Raw genomic sequence first — 16341 nt, forward strand, 5'->3', positions numbered from 1 at the left:
TCGTGTAACTTATTGTGAATGAATACCAGTGAATTACTGGTTGTAATTTGAAAAACAGGCTTCACTGCTTCAATTTCCAAAATATTTGATGTATATGTTTAAATTGGAAACATAAATATTAGTGAGGTACACAACAATAGAATAGTCTAGTATCTCTAGCAATTTAGGTTTCCATTTGGGTCAGAATGTTCCTACATGTTTCCATGTTCTTGCAAATACTCATTCTTCCGACAAAATACAATACACAAACTCAGTGTGGCACATTTGTAACGCCAAAGATTACTTAAGAATATTGGAGAACTTGGACTAAGACAGGTGAGATGGGGGCTGGTGGTGACAATTTGAAGGCTATGTACTCAAACAAATCTCTGAGCAGTGAAACTGGTCTCTTTCTATAAGAACTGCCAGTTTTTGGATATATAGCAAGAAAAAGGAAACAAACCATTTTAGTTCAAGTAAATGCCCATGTTCACTTGTTTGTTTGAGCTTCATCTCTAAATATTAATACTTCAAATTTCAGTTTAGATTTTGCAATCTGATGTACTGATTTTAATAAGAGGTTTCATCCTCCTCTGTATTTTAAGAGCCTTGAATCTTGCAGACATACTTGTGTTAACAATGAGAACAGGTATTGAAATGGATGTTTGTTGTTTAACATTAAATCAGCATTTAAGAATATCTTGTGAATGTTACGCTAGGCACAGCTGATGGTTCTGAGCAGGCCAGCCATTTACCAGCACTTAGTTGTTATGAAACAACCAATTTTCGTTTGTGAATTGGTTTTCTGTTTTGTGCAGCAAGTTAGCAGTAAAAATGGCCTTGTAGTGATCTGTGAAGGAACTGCCATACTAAGATGAGTAAAGTTGAAGTATTTTAGTCCCTTAGAATTGGTCACTCATTCTCCCACACTTCCTTGTTACATCTGCAGACACTATTCATGTTTTACACACATGATATAAGACACAGTGAGTTTCACATGCTGTGACAACTATACACTTTTGATCACTCGTATTTCTTATGTTTCCTTAAATCACTTGAGGCAAATGTTGGTTGGTTCTTTCAGGAAGGCCATGGCCCGATTTCCCCCCTCCTTCTCTGATACATTTGTATTAAAGTTCCATATTTAATGACTTCAGTGATAAGATGCAAAACATTCAAGTTTCTTACAGTTGATTATGTCGTGTATATTGATAGTTTCCTATCACTTACAAATCTTTTCCAGTAAAGAAAAACTACAAAATAAAGCGGCCATCTTCTCACAGTACTGACTGTTAAATGACGAAGTTTGAGGAGATTGATGGTAAATCTTTCACCATCAGCTGGAAACTACATCAAAAGGCTGTTTTCTTGTCTTATCCACATGAGGCAATCCTCATTACAAGATGACCAGGATTCTGTGATAAATTCAAAGAAATGATAGATCCTACAAAGAGGATAAATATTTCTGAAGAAATCCATGTCCCCAAATCATTTATCCTTGCTGGAAAGGCTCCAGGTAGCTCCCCAGAATATATGGAGAGAAACTGCGTACATGGGACATAATCTACATGGCCAATAAATCTATTTCTTGGGTTGTTATTCCACCAGTGACTATTCACAGCTATCATTTCTTTTGTAAATGAAATATATTGCTACTGCTAGCTGCTCTCTTCTTTGTTAACCGCGAAAGTGCCAAACAGCTCATACTTAACATAATAACTGTTCGTATTCTGCCAAAGTAAAAACTTTTTAACCCTCGAGCGGGCGTGCCATTTTTCATAACACGAGCGGCCATGCGGCACACTTTGTACACATGTATAGCATAGCTTCATTTATGTCACCAAGGTGAATCATGTATGACCAAAATCACAGTTTAATCTTAGTTTATTTAAACAACAAGAAAATAAACTTACATAATATGAGCTACACCATTGTTTTATTAAACAATAATGAAATAAATTTTCAGTACAACATCCTGTAGCCAAGGACAGGTGTTACAGAGACAGTAACGACCCACTTGAAGCATTAAGCAGTGCCGTAGCATCAGATCCCATCGAGCTGTTCAATCGATCACTAACTATCTCATAGACAACTGCCTCATTGTGGCGTTAGGCTGCTAGCTCATAATCTGGTTTTTTTTGCCTAGCTTGCTTTGTATTTTATATTCCTGCTGGCTTACTTGGACGTATGACAACACAAATCATCATTGTGTTACCTGAAGTATTACTGAAGGAATAGGTACAGGTCTGCAGTTGTGAAACAAAAATGGAACTGTGCAAAATCATTTTATTTTTTATTGCCACACTTTATACACAGGCATGCCCACCTGAGGGTTAATATGACCATTAGAGTTAAGCAGATTTTATATCCTTGAGTCCAAATATTGTAGCATATTACGGTAGAAGTGGCTTTTGCTTAGTGTTTGAATGTGTAGGGATTTTCAGTTTCCTGGCTGTCTACTGGCAATGCGTTATAAAGTTTTGTACCAAAATGTAAAACTCCATTCTGAACCTTAGACAGGGATGCATACTCTACATGGAAATCATTTTTACTTCTAGTATTGTGGTCGTGAATTGCACAGTTCCTCCTAAAGTCCCATTTATTAGTAACCAGGAATACTATTTGGGAGTAAATGTATTGCCATGTAAGTATGAGTCCCTAGGTCCCTGAACAGGTTTTTGCAGGATGCTGAGTTATCAATTTGTTTTTGCAGGATGCTCAGTTATCAATTTTTCATAACTTTCTTACTGGGCATTTTTGCAGAATAAATACTATTTTAGCCTTAGATGTCCAGAAGATTATGCCACAAGACAGTATCAAGTGAAAGTACTCGATTTATGCTAACAACCTCATCTGCAAATAAACACAGTGAGAGATATTTCCAAGTGCAAAGCAGGCATGACTGAGCTTTTTGGTTAAGTTATTCCTGTGCTGGTGACATCTTAGTTTATTATCCATCTGGATGCCTAGGAACATCATACAAGGAGCATTATCCAATGTATGCCTGGCCTCTACTTGTACCTGTAAATCATTTTTATGTCTGAACACGAGTCTTTGTAAGATTAACCCTTAATGTCTTTGTTGTGAAACAGTTATTGTGTGTGTGTGTGTGTGTGTGTGTGTGTGTGTGTGTGTGTGTGTTTCCCCCCCTCTCCTTCTTTATTCACTGTGTCAGGCCCAGTTATCAGTATACTTGCTCGCGCGAGCACTTCCCCCCCCCCCCCCCCCTCTCCTTCTTTATTCACTGTGTCAGGCCCAGTTATCAGTATACTTGTGTCATCAACAAACCTTACAGTTTTTGAAGAGTCCTCCAATGCACAGACAAATAATTACATAGGTCAAGGACAGGAACGCAATAAGCACCAAATCTTTAGGACACCACATTAAACATTTACCCATTCTAAATTTAGTCTTATTCCTGTGGTATCATTTGTTAATGTTATCCCTCCATTTTATATTGGTAACACATTAAAGAAAAGCAACATAGCTTGTACTACGTCGCACGAATTTACTCCAAAGAGACGATCGATGTAGGAGCTACGTCGACCATTTCTCAGTTTGTAAATGCATCCCAACATTTGTTTTACATTTGCCATTCATTCTGTTATGTTTTTGCTACTACGAAAAAATACAGTTGGCAGCACTTGTCACTCATATTGGCGGGAAAGAAATGTTACCTGCTTTGCAGCGTGCTGATTCATCTTGGTGTCATTTGCAGTGCCTATGAGTCACGTGCGGAGCAAAGGGCCTTAATTTTTGCCTGTGTTGTCAGTTTTATGCTTTGTGTTTGTCTTCAAGGCGGCCTTACATGATGCTGAGATAGAGTTTTTATTGAACAGTAGTGATTGTGAGCTTGATGAATAAATTTCTAGTGTCAAAAGCAGTTGCGGTAAGCTATTTGTTTTGTTGCATCTTTTCTGTAAGTGTATATATTGTCTACTGTACACCAGAAAGCTAATTTTTATTATTTATGCTATACAAGAAGAAGGCATTTCTGATGGTGAAGAGTCAGTGAGCCATCACGATGAAGCACCTGATGCTGATGCTGCATCAGAGATACCCCTTTCTTGACCTATCAGTGTGCCTCTTTCAACTGGGCTATGGACAGATGATAACACTACTGCTGCACAGCTTCTAGTTTTTCAAGAATGTAGCAGAAATCAAATTCAAACTGACTGAACTCTTCTGTGTTTGATTGTTTCACCTACTGTTTTCGATTAAGAACTTCTGAAGATGGTAAAAAGAGAGAACAACTAGAACAACTGTTGACGAGCTAAATGCAACTGGGAACCTGAAGCCACACTCAGTTTGGTATAAGTGGAGTATTGTGAAACCCAGTGAACTATATATATTTTTGGTGTGGTTGTGCATATGTGCTTTGTTAGAAAACCAAAATTGACCAACTGTTGGTCTACAGATTCCATACTGCAGACCTCCTGTGCAGGAAAGTATTTACCAAGAGAGTTTTTTTTCTTTTTTCCCCCTTTCTTTCCATTTAAGTGAATGTTAAATTTCATAGATAATGTGACTTTTATTTCAAAAAAATCAAGAAGGGCATGATCCTGTTCACAAGGCAAGACCCACCCTTGATACGTTTGTGACAAAAAGTGAGAGAGCTTACAAACCAGAATCAAATGTGGCTATAGAAAAAGGAATTTACCCATTTTGTGGCAGATGTAGTTTCAAGATCTACTTGAAAAATAAGCCTAATAAATAGCATTTTTTTTAACGTTATGTCAAAGTGAAAGTGGATATATTTTGAAATGTGAAATGTATTCTGGTAGTGAGGCAAATGATAACAACAGCATTTTGCATGTAGTAAACAGACAGTGTGAAAGTTTCTGTGATAGAGGCTGTACTCTATATATGGATGACTTTTACACTATCCCTGAACTAATCGATCACTTATAGAGAAACAAAACCAAGGCAGTTGGTACAGCAATGAAAAATAGAAAAGGGCTAGCTAAAGATATAGTAGCAGAGAGACTGAAAAGAGTGAACTTCATTTTCACAGATGAGACCATTTACTGTTTGTGAAATGAGAATACACTAGGGATATACTTACTTTGACAACAAAACACAAAATGACAGCATCAAATGTCAGTGTCAGAATGAAGCTAGGAATCATAGAGAAGATGAAACCTGATTGTGTCTTGAATTACAATAGAATCAAGGCTGGTGTGGACCACTGTGATCATGTAATCTGCTACTACCCATCTGAGAGGAAAGACAATGTTTTCCCCGTGTTGATCATCATAATTTCGTGTGTTCTATATAAAAAGTAGAGACCTACTAATAAACATCTTGTTGAGTTCATTACTGAATTGGCAGAGGCTTTGATAAACAAAGATGGCCTCATTGACTCAGATTCCACCCAAAAAGTTCACCTGTAAACAGACTCAAGACATTTTCTTCAATAAATTCCAGCTTCAGAAAAGTCAAAAATGGCCCCAGAGGAGATGAAAAGTTTGTGCAGAAAAAAAGCAAGACTGGCAAAGTGGCAATGAGATGCCAGGTACTATTGCAAAGAATCCCTAGACAAAAATTCAAGCAAATCATATTAAAGAGTTTTATTATGAAATGACTCAATGACTATACTTAAATTTGAGAAATACATATATGTGTCACAAGCAAAGGGCGACATGCTATATAATCAATGTCCTTCAGTAGGGCCTATAACAATTCCAGTACAAGTGAAGTAATACAGTGGATGCTTCTATCCAGGTTACTGGTCTTGATGCTTCTGTAGAACTCAAAGAACTGCACCGCTATCAGTCGGTGTGGCAATTATGTCCTCTTCACCTAGAGGCTGCTGCCATTGCGTTGTCGTCCTGGAGAGGGGTCAGTGAGCACGCAATTGGTTGACACTGTCTCACAGCCCTCTCTGTTCTGACATCTCCAACTGGTGTGCCGGTGCTTGACTTTACACCAGAACATTCCCCCCTCCCCCCCCCCCCCAACCCACCCACCCACGCCCAAAGCAATGAGCCGTCATTGGATAAGGAGCTCGATAATGGGAGGGGAGGCAGGATCATGGACACTGCTCTGAACCAGAAGGTGTGGCTGCAGGGGACGTCAGGCTTGCAGTTGTACACCACTATCCGGCCAGTGCTTTGGCTGAAACGTCCCCCGGAAAATGACCGGAATGGTACATGCCCACCGCCTGAGGCCCATAGCAAGCTGTAGAAGGCATTGGCTGCTGTGGCATGTTAAGGTCCAGCTCCATTGGTAGGACGAGAGGAGACGAAGGGTCTGTCTCCATGGGGTCGACCCGCGGTGTCGTGATGACACTCACTGGCGGCTGCTGTGGCCGTGTTGTCCTTGGGATCTGTGAATCTGGGGGAAAAAGACACAGAAGGATCATTGTGCACATGGCAGAGTGTACAACTTGTTGCCTCTATGAGTGTTCTGCCTGCTACCCAAATTGAGCTATCCTTGGTATGCCAACTTTTATGAGTTGCTCTGACAGCAATGTGACAATTACTCCACTTAATTTATTGTTCACATAGTGGCTGTGGTAATTGTAAGTAGCAACCCATCTTCCTGTTTCAAATGACTATCTTTCCAGACAACTCAATCAATTTTCATTTGAAATGTGCGTATATCAGCACCGCAACAATGTCAGCATGTGTTCTTATCGTAAAATTTGTTAAACATAACATACTGTGTCTGTGTAGAATGACTTCAAAGTGTATGCAGCTGTAAATTCCACATTTAAATTTAGTAGTCAGCTATTAGCTACATTCTTGTGGCATATAAATTTCGCAAAGATTTGCCAGCTGTGGATCAAAAAAAAAAAAAAATTTGTCATATGAAAAAATCTGAGTTGCATTTATCAGCATATTTTCAGTCATTAAATGAATTAATCATAAGTTGTATTTCTGTACACACATATTCATATCAACATTTCTTAACAAATTAAAAAATTATGAGAATCATTATATTCATAGGAGAATAAGAGCAAAAAATATTAAACGTTCTTCAGCAAGACACTCAATATGGGTCTGGACAAGGTGAGCAGAGCTTTACTCGTAAAGCTGTTTTATCAAAACAACAGCAATAGTGCTACTGCTCTTCACAAGTATTGATGCATTAAAGGAATACAGTCTTTCCACAGTGGGATTGAAGGACATGATTCAGAAGTTTGAATTAACTGACGAATTGAGAAGTGCTCCTGGGAGAGCCCGACAGCCAGTTGCGCCACAAATTGTTGAAGAAGTTACTGTTTCCATGGCTGGGAATGTTGGATGCACTGTCTGATCCTCAAGCAGTGCACGAGATCGGTCATGACAACTAAACATTCCAAGTTACACTGCTCAAAATGTGCTGCGAACAACTGTGAAATATGAGGGCAAATCAGAAAGTCTTTGCCCCTCTTTTTTTTATTAACCAAAGTAGGGAACATACAGGTAGTGACAAATATACATCCTATTCTACGTACCTTATGCTATTTTTCCACATAGCCCCCACTCTGGTTCACACATTTGTACCATTGCAGCACTAAGTTTGAGATGCCCCTGCAGTAGAATTCATCTGGCTGACTATGGGAACCACCGTCAGACTGCTGTCGTGGCTTCATTGTTACTTGTGAGTTGCTGTCCTGCCAGTAACTTTTTCAGTGGTCCAAAAACATGGAACTCACTAGGGGCAAGGTCTGGACTATATGGTGGGTCGTCTAGAATCTCCCAATGAAATACCCAGAACTTTCCGGCAGTTCTGATTGCCACAGGTGGTCTCACGTTGTTGTGGAGCAGAATCACATTATCCACATTTAGAATCCCTCGGCGCCTTCATCTGATGACAGCCCTTAGACAAAACAGTGTGGAACAATAACTATCGGCATTGATGGTTGCACCTTTCAGCAGGAGTGGTCCGCAGCTATCTCAGAAGGCTATTAACATCACTTTCCCAACAGATGGAGCTGAACAGAATTTTTTTTTTGTCACAGGCAAACCTGGGCGTTTCCACAATATGCTCTGCTGCTTGGATTCTGGCGTCAAATGCAGTATCCACATTTCATCGCCAGTAACAAAACAGCCCAGGAAACCTGCACCCTCCTTGAAGTACCATTCCATATGATTCAGTGAAGACAGCATTTGCTTGCCTTTCATTGTGTTATCAGACTACTTAGGCACCCTAAGGACCCGTGACAGATGTCGTAAGCACTCCCATACAATATGCCAAGCTCCTGGGAAACAACCATGATGTGCACATGCTGATCTGCTTTCACCATTGCATCCACACAGGAAATGTTGTCATCAAGCAGCGACTTCATGGCATTTGTCAAACTCACCTCACTGTTCTCAAAGCGAGACAGTTTTCCCCATATGTGGGCTGCATTTCCATCTAGAGCTTTGTGTGTGTTTGTCCCTTGCTCCATAGAAAATGAATCACACTTCGCGGTTCTAATACTGTGGACATGTTAAGCACAACTGCCATCTTTAACAAGTGACAGCAGCACCATGCTGTGGAGCTATTGCCAAATAAGGCCGGTGTAAACTAAGAAAGGTCCAATGATGGGAATGGGTATGTTGACTTTGGATTTACAGCCATAATTTGGCTAAAAAAAGTAAGAGCAAAGATTTTCTGATTTGCCCTTGTAGTATCTGAACAAATGTCCAGGCTGTCAAGGTTACAGATGGTCATAACACTGAGCAATGTTTGTAACCTGGGCCATAAACAGTACATAATTGACAAATGATACTCCTGTGGAAATTACAATGTGTTTATTTCAGTCGTTTATTTGTTATTTCTTTTCTACATCTCCTTTCAAATGTTTCCACTAAGTTTCATTGTCCTGTGATCACTCGTTTTTCATGGGAGCCCTCTCAAGTGCAAAAGTTTAATTATAATCATCCTATATATATAGCCTTTTTTGCTGTACTGATTAATGCCATTCACTACAATAGTGCTGCCTACCCCATCTGATAATTTGTCTATATTAACCCTCTCGGTCATGAATTATTTTTTTCCTGAAAAAAAAAAAGTCATGGCTTTGCTATCCAGTTCTTTGAATTAAATTATGATTTTTCAAATGTATAAAATATTCCAAGGTGCCCCTCAAGGGGGGATACAACATGTCCCCAAATGAGTACATAGTGTTCAAGTGGGTGCAGTATAAGTCAGAAAGTCAAAGTACTTTATTTGATTTTATTTCACAGAAATACATAAATTACACAAAGCTTACTTATTGATTATATACATAAACTATGGTTTTACACTTGTGAAGAATGATAATCAAAGAAACATTTTTTTTATTTTCTATTGAGACATAAGTGAATGTTATGTTTTACAGAATAAAATGTGGTTCAGCCATTGCAACACAGTTTCTTGCACCTGTCAAATGATTTTTGTCACTGTCCACTAGAAGATGCACAATGTTGTCCAAAGGAACATCAGTTCTGGATGAACTTCCGCATTGGCTCGTTTTGAAGTTCTTGAAGATAGTGTTGGACTCTCACAAGTGGGACGCTCCCTTTTCCTGGCAGGTGGCTTATCTATTTTTGTCAGTACTTTGGCCACACATGCCCTAAAGTGAAGCAAATCGAGAGTCTTATTTTTAGGAACACCTAATTCTGATACATTTTTCTTGTACTTAATCCGTGCATTTGCACACGCAATATCAGTTGCATGAGCAAACATCCGAAGCATCCACTTTCGTGATCTGGTGACTGCAATGAATTGTGATCAGAAATTCTATCTTCTCAACCCCTCCCATATGTTGATTGTAAACTTGAATAATATCTGGCCAGTTGATTTCAACAATTTTCTCCAGACCCTGTAATAAAAAATGCTATTACGAAAAGAGAAACTCATAAAAAACATATATCTGAGTAACCCAGGTGAAATAGCCATTAAATTAATTTTATATCGATTTTGAGGTGGGCACACAGCTGTATAGATTTTTTCAGTGCCTAAGTGATAGAATATGTTCCAGGTTGCAGAACTGGGTACAAACTGTCGAAAAATGGCTGTCGAAAATCTTGTTCGGTTTCAAAAGCAGATAACTGCTGTCTTCGGGTGCAAAGCCCGCTAAATGTCCAGTAGGCATGGCTGTCACCCTGCCATGTCCGGATGCAAAGCATGTGAACAGACATAAGACTTACCTATCTGGACATTCAAAGCTACCTTTCATTCTGTTATGATTAGAATGGATATTTTTCTTATTCAGCTATAAGTTGGCTGCACTGTAACAAATTCGTATGGAACAATGGCTTTCTCGCAGTCAATGAAAAGTCGTTTGGATGGGACAAGTGTTTTGTAATTATCTCAGTGTCACTTACCATGCAGTTAGTGGGCTTTGCATCTAGGCTACTCAGCTTACAATATACAGAATGATACAACTTGTCTAACATTACCTCCATCATTATCCTCTTGTTTAAAATTATTACCAGGATCTTCAGATACATTGTCAGTTTCAGATGAATTCAGGAGCTCTATAACTTCTTCTTCTTTAAGTGGCCTTCATCTATCTTGGACTCAGGACATTGTGAAATCGCTCTAAATTTCTATGCTATTACAACTTTTCAAGCACAATGTCCTCATTTGGAGACATGTATAAAGTTATAAATATGTCACTTACCTTTCGTTCTGAAAGACACCTTTCGTTTTCATCTTCAAGACTGCACCTTTCTACACATAAATAATTTTTCTTTACCTAAACTCAGAAGATATTAACTGGCTGATGGGAGATACAAAGATTACTGGGAAGTGCCCATGTGTCTGTACACATTCAGTTTTGTTTTGTGGTACTACAGATTGACAGGAGATGTCAACACTGTTCTCAAATAGACTCTCTGCTTTTGATGATATGAGGACAACAATCAAAAATGGTAAAATTTTACGAATTTTAATATACTAAGCATTTATTTAGTATGTCCTTATATGAGGTCGCCATGACTGAAAGGGTTAAGAACAAGAAACAGGCCTGTTGTACTTTCTGCTGGCATATCTGATGTTATTTTACTTCATGTTGAACATTCACTGTCCAGTATAGCATGCTTAGTTGTATAAGTAAAAAGTTCTTTGATATATTGAGATAGTTGAGAATATAATCTGTACCATCACATTTTATTTATCAGTCAGCAGAGTGGTACAGTGCCAAACATTCACACAAAAAGGTCAATATGTATTGGTCCACCTCTGGCCAATATGCAAGCAGTTGGATTGACTGATAGTAGGTGGCTGTCCTCTTGACAGGTATTGTGCAATCTTCTGTTCATTGGGTGCCTTAGATCATCAATATCCTGACCTGGTTGAAAGGCCCTGCCCATAATGCACCAAACATTCTCAGTTGGAGAGAGATCTGGTGACCTCACTGGCCGAGGCAGAGTTTGGCAAGCATGAAGACAAGAGATCCAGTGACCCTGCTGGCCATCATAGGGTTTGACAAGCATAAAGACAAGCAGAAGAAACTCTCACTGTGTGCTGGCTGGCATTGTCTTGGTGAAAAGTAGTCCCAGAATGACTTGCCATGAAGGGAAACAAAACAAGGCATAGAATGTAGTCGGTGTACTGCTGTACTGTGTTGTGGGTGCCACAAATTAACAACCAAAGAGAGCCCCAATGACAAGCAAAGATGTGGCTGGAGATGCTCCGAACAGTGGTGGGATACCAACCTGACTGTCACCTGCTATGTGGGCCGACAACAAGCAGTGATGGTTTGGGGTACCATTTCTTTTCATAGCAGGACTCCTTTGGTTGTCATCCTCAACATCCTTACAGCACAGTGGTGCTTCGACAATATTCGATGCCCTGTTTTTTTCTCCTTCATGGCAAGCCAACCTGTGCTTGCATTTCAGAAAGCTAATGCCCCCCCCCCCCCCCCCCCCCCAACGCAGACGGTGAGAGTTTCTAATGTTTGTCTTCGTGCTTGCCAAATCCTACCATGGTCAACAAGGTCGCCGAATATCTCTCCAATTGAGAACATTTGGTGCATTATGGCAGGGCCCTCCAACCAGACCTGGATTTTGATGATCTAAGTTGTCAGTTGGACAGAAGCTGGCATGATATCCCTCAGGAGTACATCCAACAATTCTGTCAATCAATGTCAAGCCAAATAACTGCATGCATAGGGGCCAGAGAGTGTATTTAAGAAATTTAGAAAGACAGAATCTGTCTGTTCACCAGCATACACTATTTGCAAGATATTGTGGGTTAATAACTTAAGCTATGTTTCATGTGAGCAGTTTTATCCTGAACACATGATGATTCTTCAGAAAAACTTATTTTGTTCAAGTTTGTATGCCATGGGATCATGAGACAGGTATTAGGGATATTAATTTGTGGTTCTGTGCCTCTCTTTATTGACAGAAGTGAACTTGACAAGAGCTACTCATTAAATGTGAGTTAGGAAAGGGCTTAGTTTTGCAGTATTTTCAGTTTAAACTATAAAGGTATACTGTCCAAGCCTGATGCTTTGTGCCAAACTGTGTTATGGTGTTCGTTTATTTTATTTATTTATTTATTTATTACTTACTTAGCCTGATGAGATTAGTGCCCTAGGGCCCTCTAATTACAGCTGACCAGGAACAACGCATACTAAAGATATTGCAAAAACATTCACAGGAATGATGATGATGATGATGATGCAAATGATTAGCTTCTCAGAGCTTTCACACAAGGTTGGCGCCGGTGGCAACACCTACAACGTACTGACATGAGGAAAGTTTCCAACTGATTTCTCATACACAAACAGCAGTTGACTGGCGTTGCCTGGTGAAACGTTGTTGTGATGCCTTGTGTAAGGAGGAGAAATGCGTACCATCATGTTTCCGACTTTGATAAAGGTTGGATTGTAGCCTATCGCGATTGCGGTTTATCGTATCGTGACATTGCTGCTCGTGTTGGTCGAGATCCAATGACTGTTAGCAGAATATGGAATCGGTGGGTTCAGGAGGGTAATGTGGAACGCCGTGCTGGATCCCATTGGCAACAATATACCACCTCTAATAGGTCCATGCTGAGTAAAGCACTGTGGTATTTGGGTTAATAACAGCTGTACCTTTTTATAGTCTGATGTAATTAATAATGCAAAAAGTACTGCAGATGACAAATTGTATAAAAACATCCATTTAAACTAAAAAAGACAGATGGCAATATGGGTAATCATATGTGCTGCTAATAAAAATAAAAATAAACTTACTGACAATAATGTAGCGATAGTGAAATATATATGGTAAAGGAGCAAAATACAGAATTTTTGTTTTGCTGAAGGCAGAACTCTCTAAAATGTATTTATTTTAGTCTTTACATCATTTTAAATCAAATTTAATGGGATACTCTTATAGACAACTAAATGCTTCAACAGAATACTTTGTCATTGTGGGAGATCCTGTAGTCAAGTGCATTTGAGCACAACTGAAATCACACTTATTCATCACTGGTCCTGTCCGAAAACTTACTGAAGAGGAATGCTGCCCTTAGTTACAAGTAAAGTGTTGTAGTTCTCATCTTAGATACACCTGTGACTCAAAGTGTTATGAAACAAATTTGCAATTGTTCACATATTTCATAACAGGTGTATTCGTCACAGTGCCTGTTCCTTTGGACACACAAGCATGTCCAAAGGAACTTTGCATCATAATCAGACTAACACAGGCACTGCAATATTGCATAAAGTGTTATTTCTTCTGTTTGAAACTTTCATAATTAGTAGAAAGATTAACAAGTGACTTTACTGATGATTTTTGTCAGTGTTTAGCTTGTTATAACACAGCTCTTTCTGCATATTTTCAGTGTAGCCCATGAAGGTACAGTCATCCTGGCAGGTTTTGCATCCAGAACTGTGCAACAAGTTGCTACTGGTATTCTTTTACCATGTTCTATGAGTCTTGTTGGAATCTCTCTGGGATCATACCGGAAAGCAGATTTAGAAATTTATAGGTATGTATAGTATGTAATGTGCTTAAAAAAACTAGCTCAGCTATACCTCAAAATTCAACAGAAACCAATTAGTTTTCTTAGTTATATGACAATTTATTAAGGTCTGTGCTATACAAAAGAGAGGATGACAAAACAACTTGATTTTTTAAATTTAATTTCATTGTTTGAACATCTTGGATATGCTTCTTCAGTTACTAATTGTACACAAGACTATGTAAAATACATAACTTATAGTTGGCAAATCCTTGATGATAAATAGGAGAAACAAACTGTAAAACTACTTAACAGGAAAGTGGACATAGTAAAAATGGAGAGGTTCTAAATCTTCAATTTTTTCTGGAATATTTAGATATGCATTAAATTTGTTATTGCTGGCAAGATTTAGTTTATTCAAAGTTTTTGACACTACTGTGTCATGGATGGTTGGAGAGAGAACACACAGGTGGCCTGTGTATCAGAATGGTATGAATATTTGTGTTGTTTAAAACAACCTAAATAAGAAAAATAAAAGTAGAATGTTTCTATTAACACAGAGGTATCCAGAGAATGGAGTATGTAAGTTGGAAGGGATCACAGTGGAGCATAAAGCACATGTGTGTGTGTGTGTGTGTGTGTGTGTGTGTGTGTGTAAATACAAAATGAGGGTGTTGGGTGTGGGGAGGAAATTGAAAAAAATAAATAAACAAAATAAAAAATACACATTCCAGACCATCTGTATGTGTAGTTGTTGGATGTGTTTGAAGATAACAGTTTGCCTTTAGCTGTTGAGAGTAGCTGGAGGAGACATATCTATTGTTTGCTTTGTCTGCAAACTTTTAGATTACTCCACCTTTCCTTTTGTGAACTACCATGTCCTTCTGTACATCCCTGCAAGTTTCCTCCCAGAACGTTGCTTGGTAATCAGTAGGTTTCCCAAGTTGTCTACGTTCTATCAAATGATTTTTCCATACATCCCATAGTTATTTTTTGTTCTCTCTTAATTTTTTGCTCTCTCTCTCTCTCTCTCTCTCTCTCTCACACACACACACACACACACACACACACACACACACACACTCACACTTACCCCTGATTATTTCTTGTCCTCTTGTGCTACCTTATGTCTGTGCACAAACAGTATGAGAGTAACTCAGTTCAAAGTATTTGATGCCACTTTGTCACCCATCCTTTTTCATGTCTTAAAAATGTAGTTATCTACTTAAATATGTTATATAATTATATTTAGTTCTATTTTAATTTGAAACATTCTGCATTTTCTAATTGTCTTTCAGAACAACTGTCCAAGATGCCATAGACATGTGTGAGCAGGGCTTAACAGCACCTGCAATTTCCAAAATATTTCCCTTAGCAGATGTCAATTCAGCATTTGAATATATGGAGGGGCATGAAACAACAGGCAAAGTGGTGGTGCAGTTAAAAGATGAAGATTGAGGTGCTGTCTCACTACTGTAATGAGAGATCTGTCTATGTGATCTGTGCTGTTTTCCTTGTAAATAGTAAAAAGCTTACTATCATTTTGTAGAAATGTTTCAGTTGCCTTTTTTTTAAATTAAAAACCCTGTACTTTTCTCTTGGCACTTATTTGTGAATTTCCAGAAGACCTCTGAAAGACAGAGGACGTCTCAAATTACAGAAAGTGTGAGCACTGAGCATGAATGCTTAATATTACAAATCATTAGTACAATTGTATAAAGAATGCTTTAAAAATATGTGTTGTTGGTAGGTAGGGAGGAGGAATATGAAGGAAGCAAATGCATTCAACAGGGTAAATGTATTGGTTTTACATGGAACAAAAGTGGCAGTCATACAAAAGTGAAGTACAAGTGCAGAAAACAACTGTATTGACCCGAAAATAAGCCACATGTTTTATCCAAATTAGGGTGCAGCTTATATCTGCTACCTTTTGTTTTATAAACCATTGCTGTACAAAAATCAAGCTCACGTGCAACAATATAGCTAGTGTTTATAACCAAACTTGCTGACAATGCATTTTATTATGCAGCAATGCAAACTTTTGCCAGTGTTTTATTGGTGTTGACACAGTGTAGGTCGACCAGTATTATTTCATTAAATCAGTTTCAGTTGGATATTGATAAGAAAATCTGATTTATGATGATATGAACAACTATTTAGAGTGAAAAGCATCATCAAACCAAGGAATTTGACATAGTTATGATGCAAGCTTTAAACTTACAGTTGTGCATTATGCCAGAACCACCAACAAAAAGGCTGGAAGAAAGTATGGATTGGATGAATCTAATGGGCAACACTAGATTGCTTCAGAAGAAAAATGTAAAAAGGCAGTTTCAATTAGAAAATTGTACAGGGACCAAAATGTGGCAAGTATCCAGAACTTGAAGCTAAGGTTTTTTTTCCAGTGTGCAAGATAAGAGGAAACATGGAATGCCTGTATCATAAGAAATTTCCCAACTGAAGGCTTTGGAAGTCTCAGAAGTCTTAAATGTTGCACAACGACAA

At 38.5% G+C, this 16341-nt stretch overlaps 1 protein-coding gene across 1 annotated transcript in view; it reads left to right on the forward strand.

The window, feature by feature from the left end:
• Positions 1 to 15431, forward strand: part of LOC126185201 (quinone oxidoreductase-like protein 2 homolog) — a 39033-nt gene extending 23602 nt beyond the window's left edge. Inside the window, exons 5-6 of the mRNA XM_049928078.1 lie at positions 13717 to 13863; positions 15135 to 15431. Of these exons, the coding sequence (XP_049784035.1) occupies positions 13717 to 13863; positions 15135 to 15294 (307 nt within the window). The 3' untranslated portion in view covers positions 15295 to 15431. The remainder of the gene's footprint in view (positions 1 to 13716; positions 13864 to 15134) is intronic.
• The last annotated feature ends 910 nt before the right edge of the window (positions 15432 to 16341 follow it).

This window comes from Schistocerca cancellata, chromosome 4, assembly GCF_023864275.1.
Source record: "Schistocerca cancellata isolate TAMUIC-IGC-003103 chromosome 4, iqSchCanc2.1, whole genome shotgun sequence".
In the NCBI taxonomy this organism is placed as follows: Eukaryota; Metazoa; Arthropoda; class Insecta; order Orthoptera; family Acrididae; genus Schistocerca; species Schistocerca cancellata.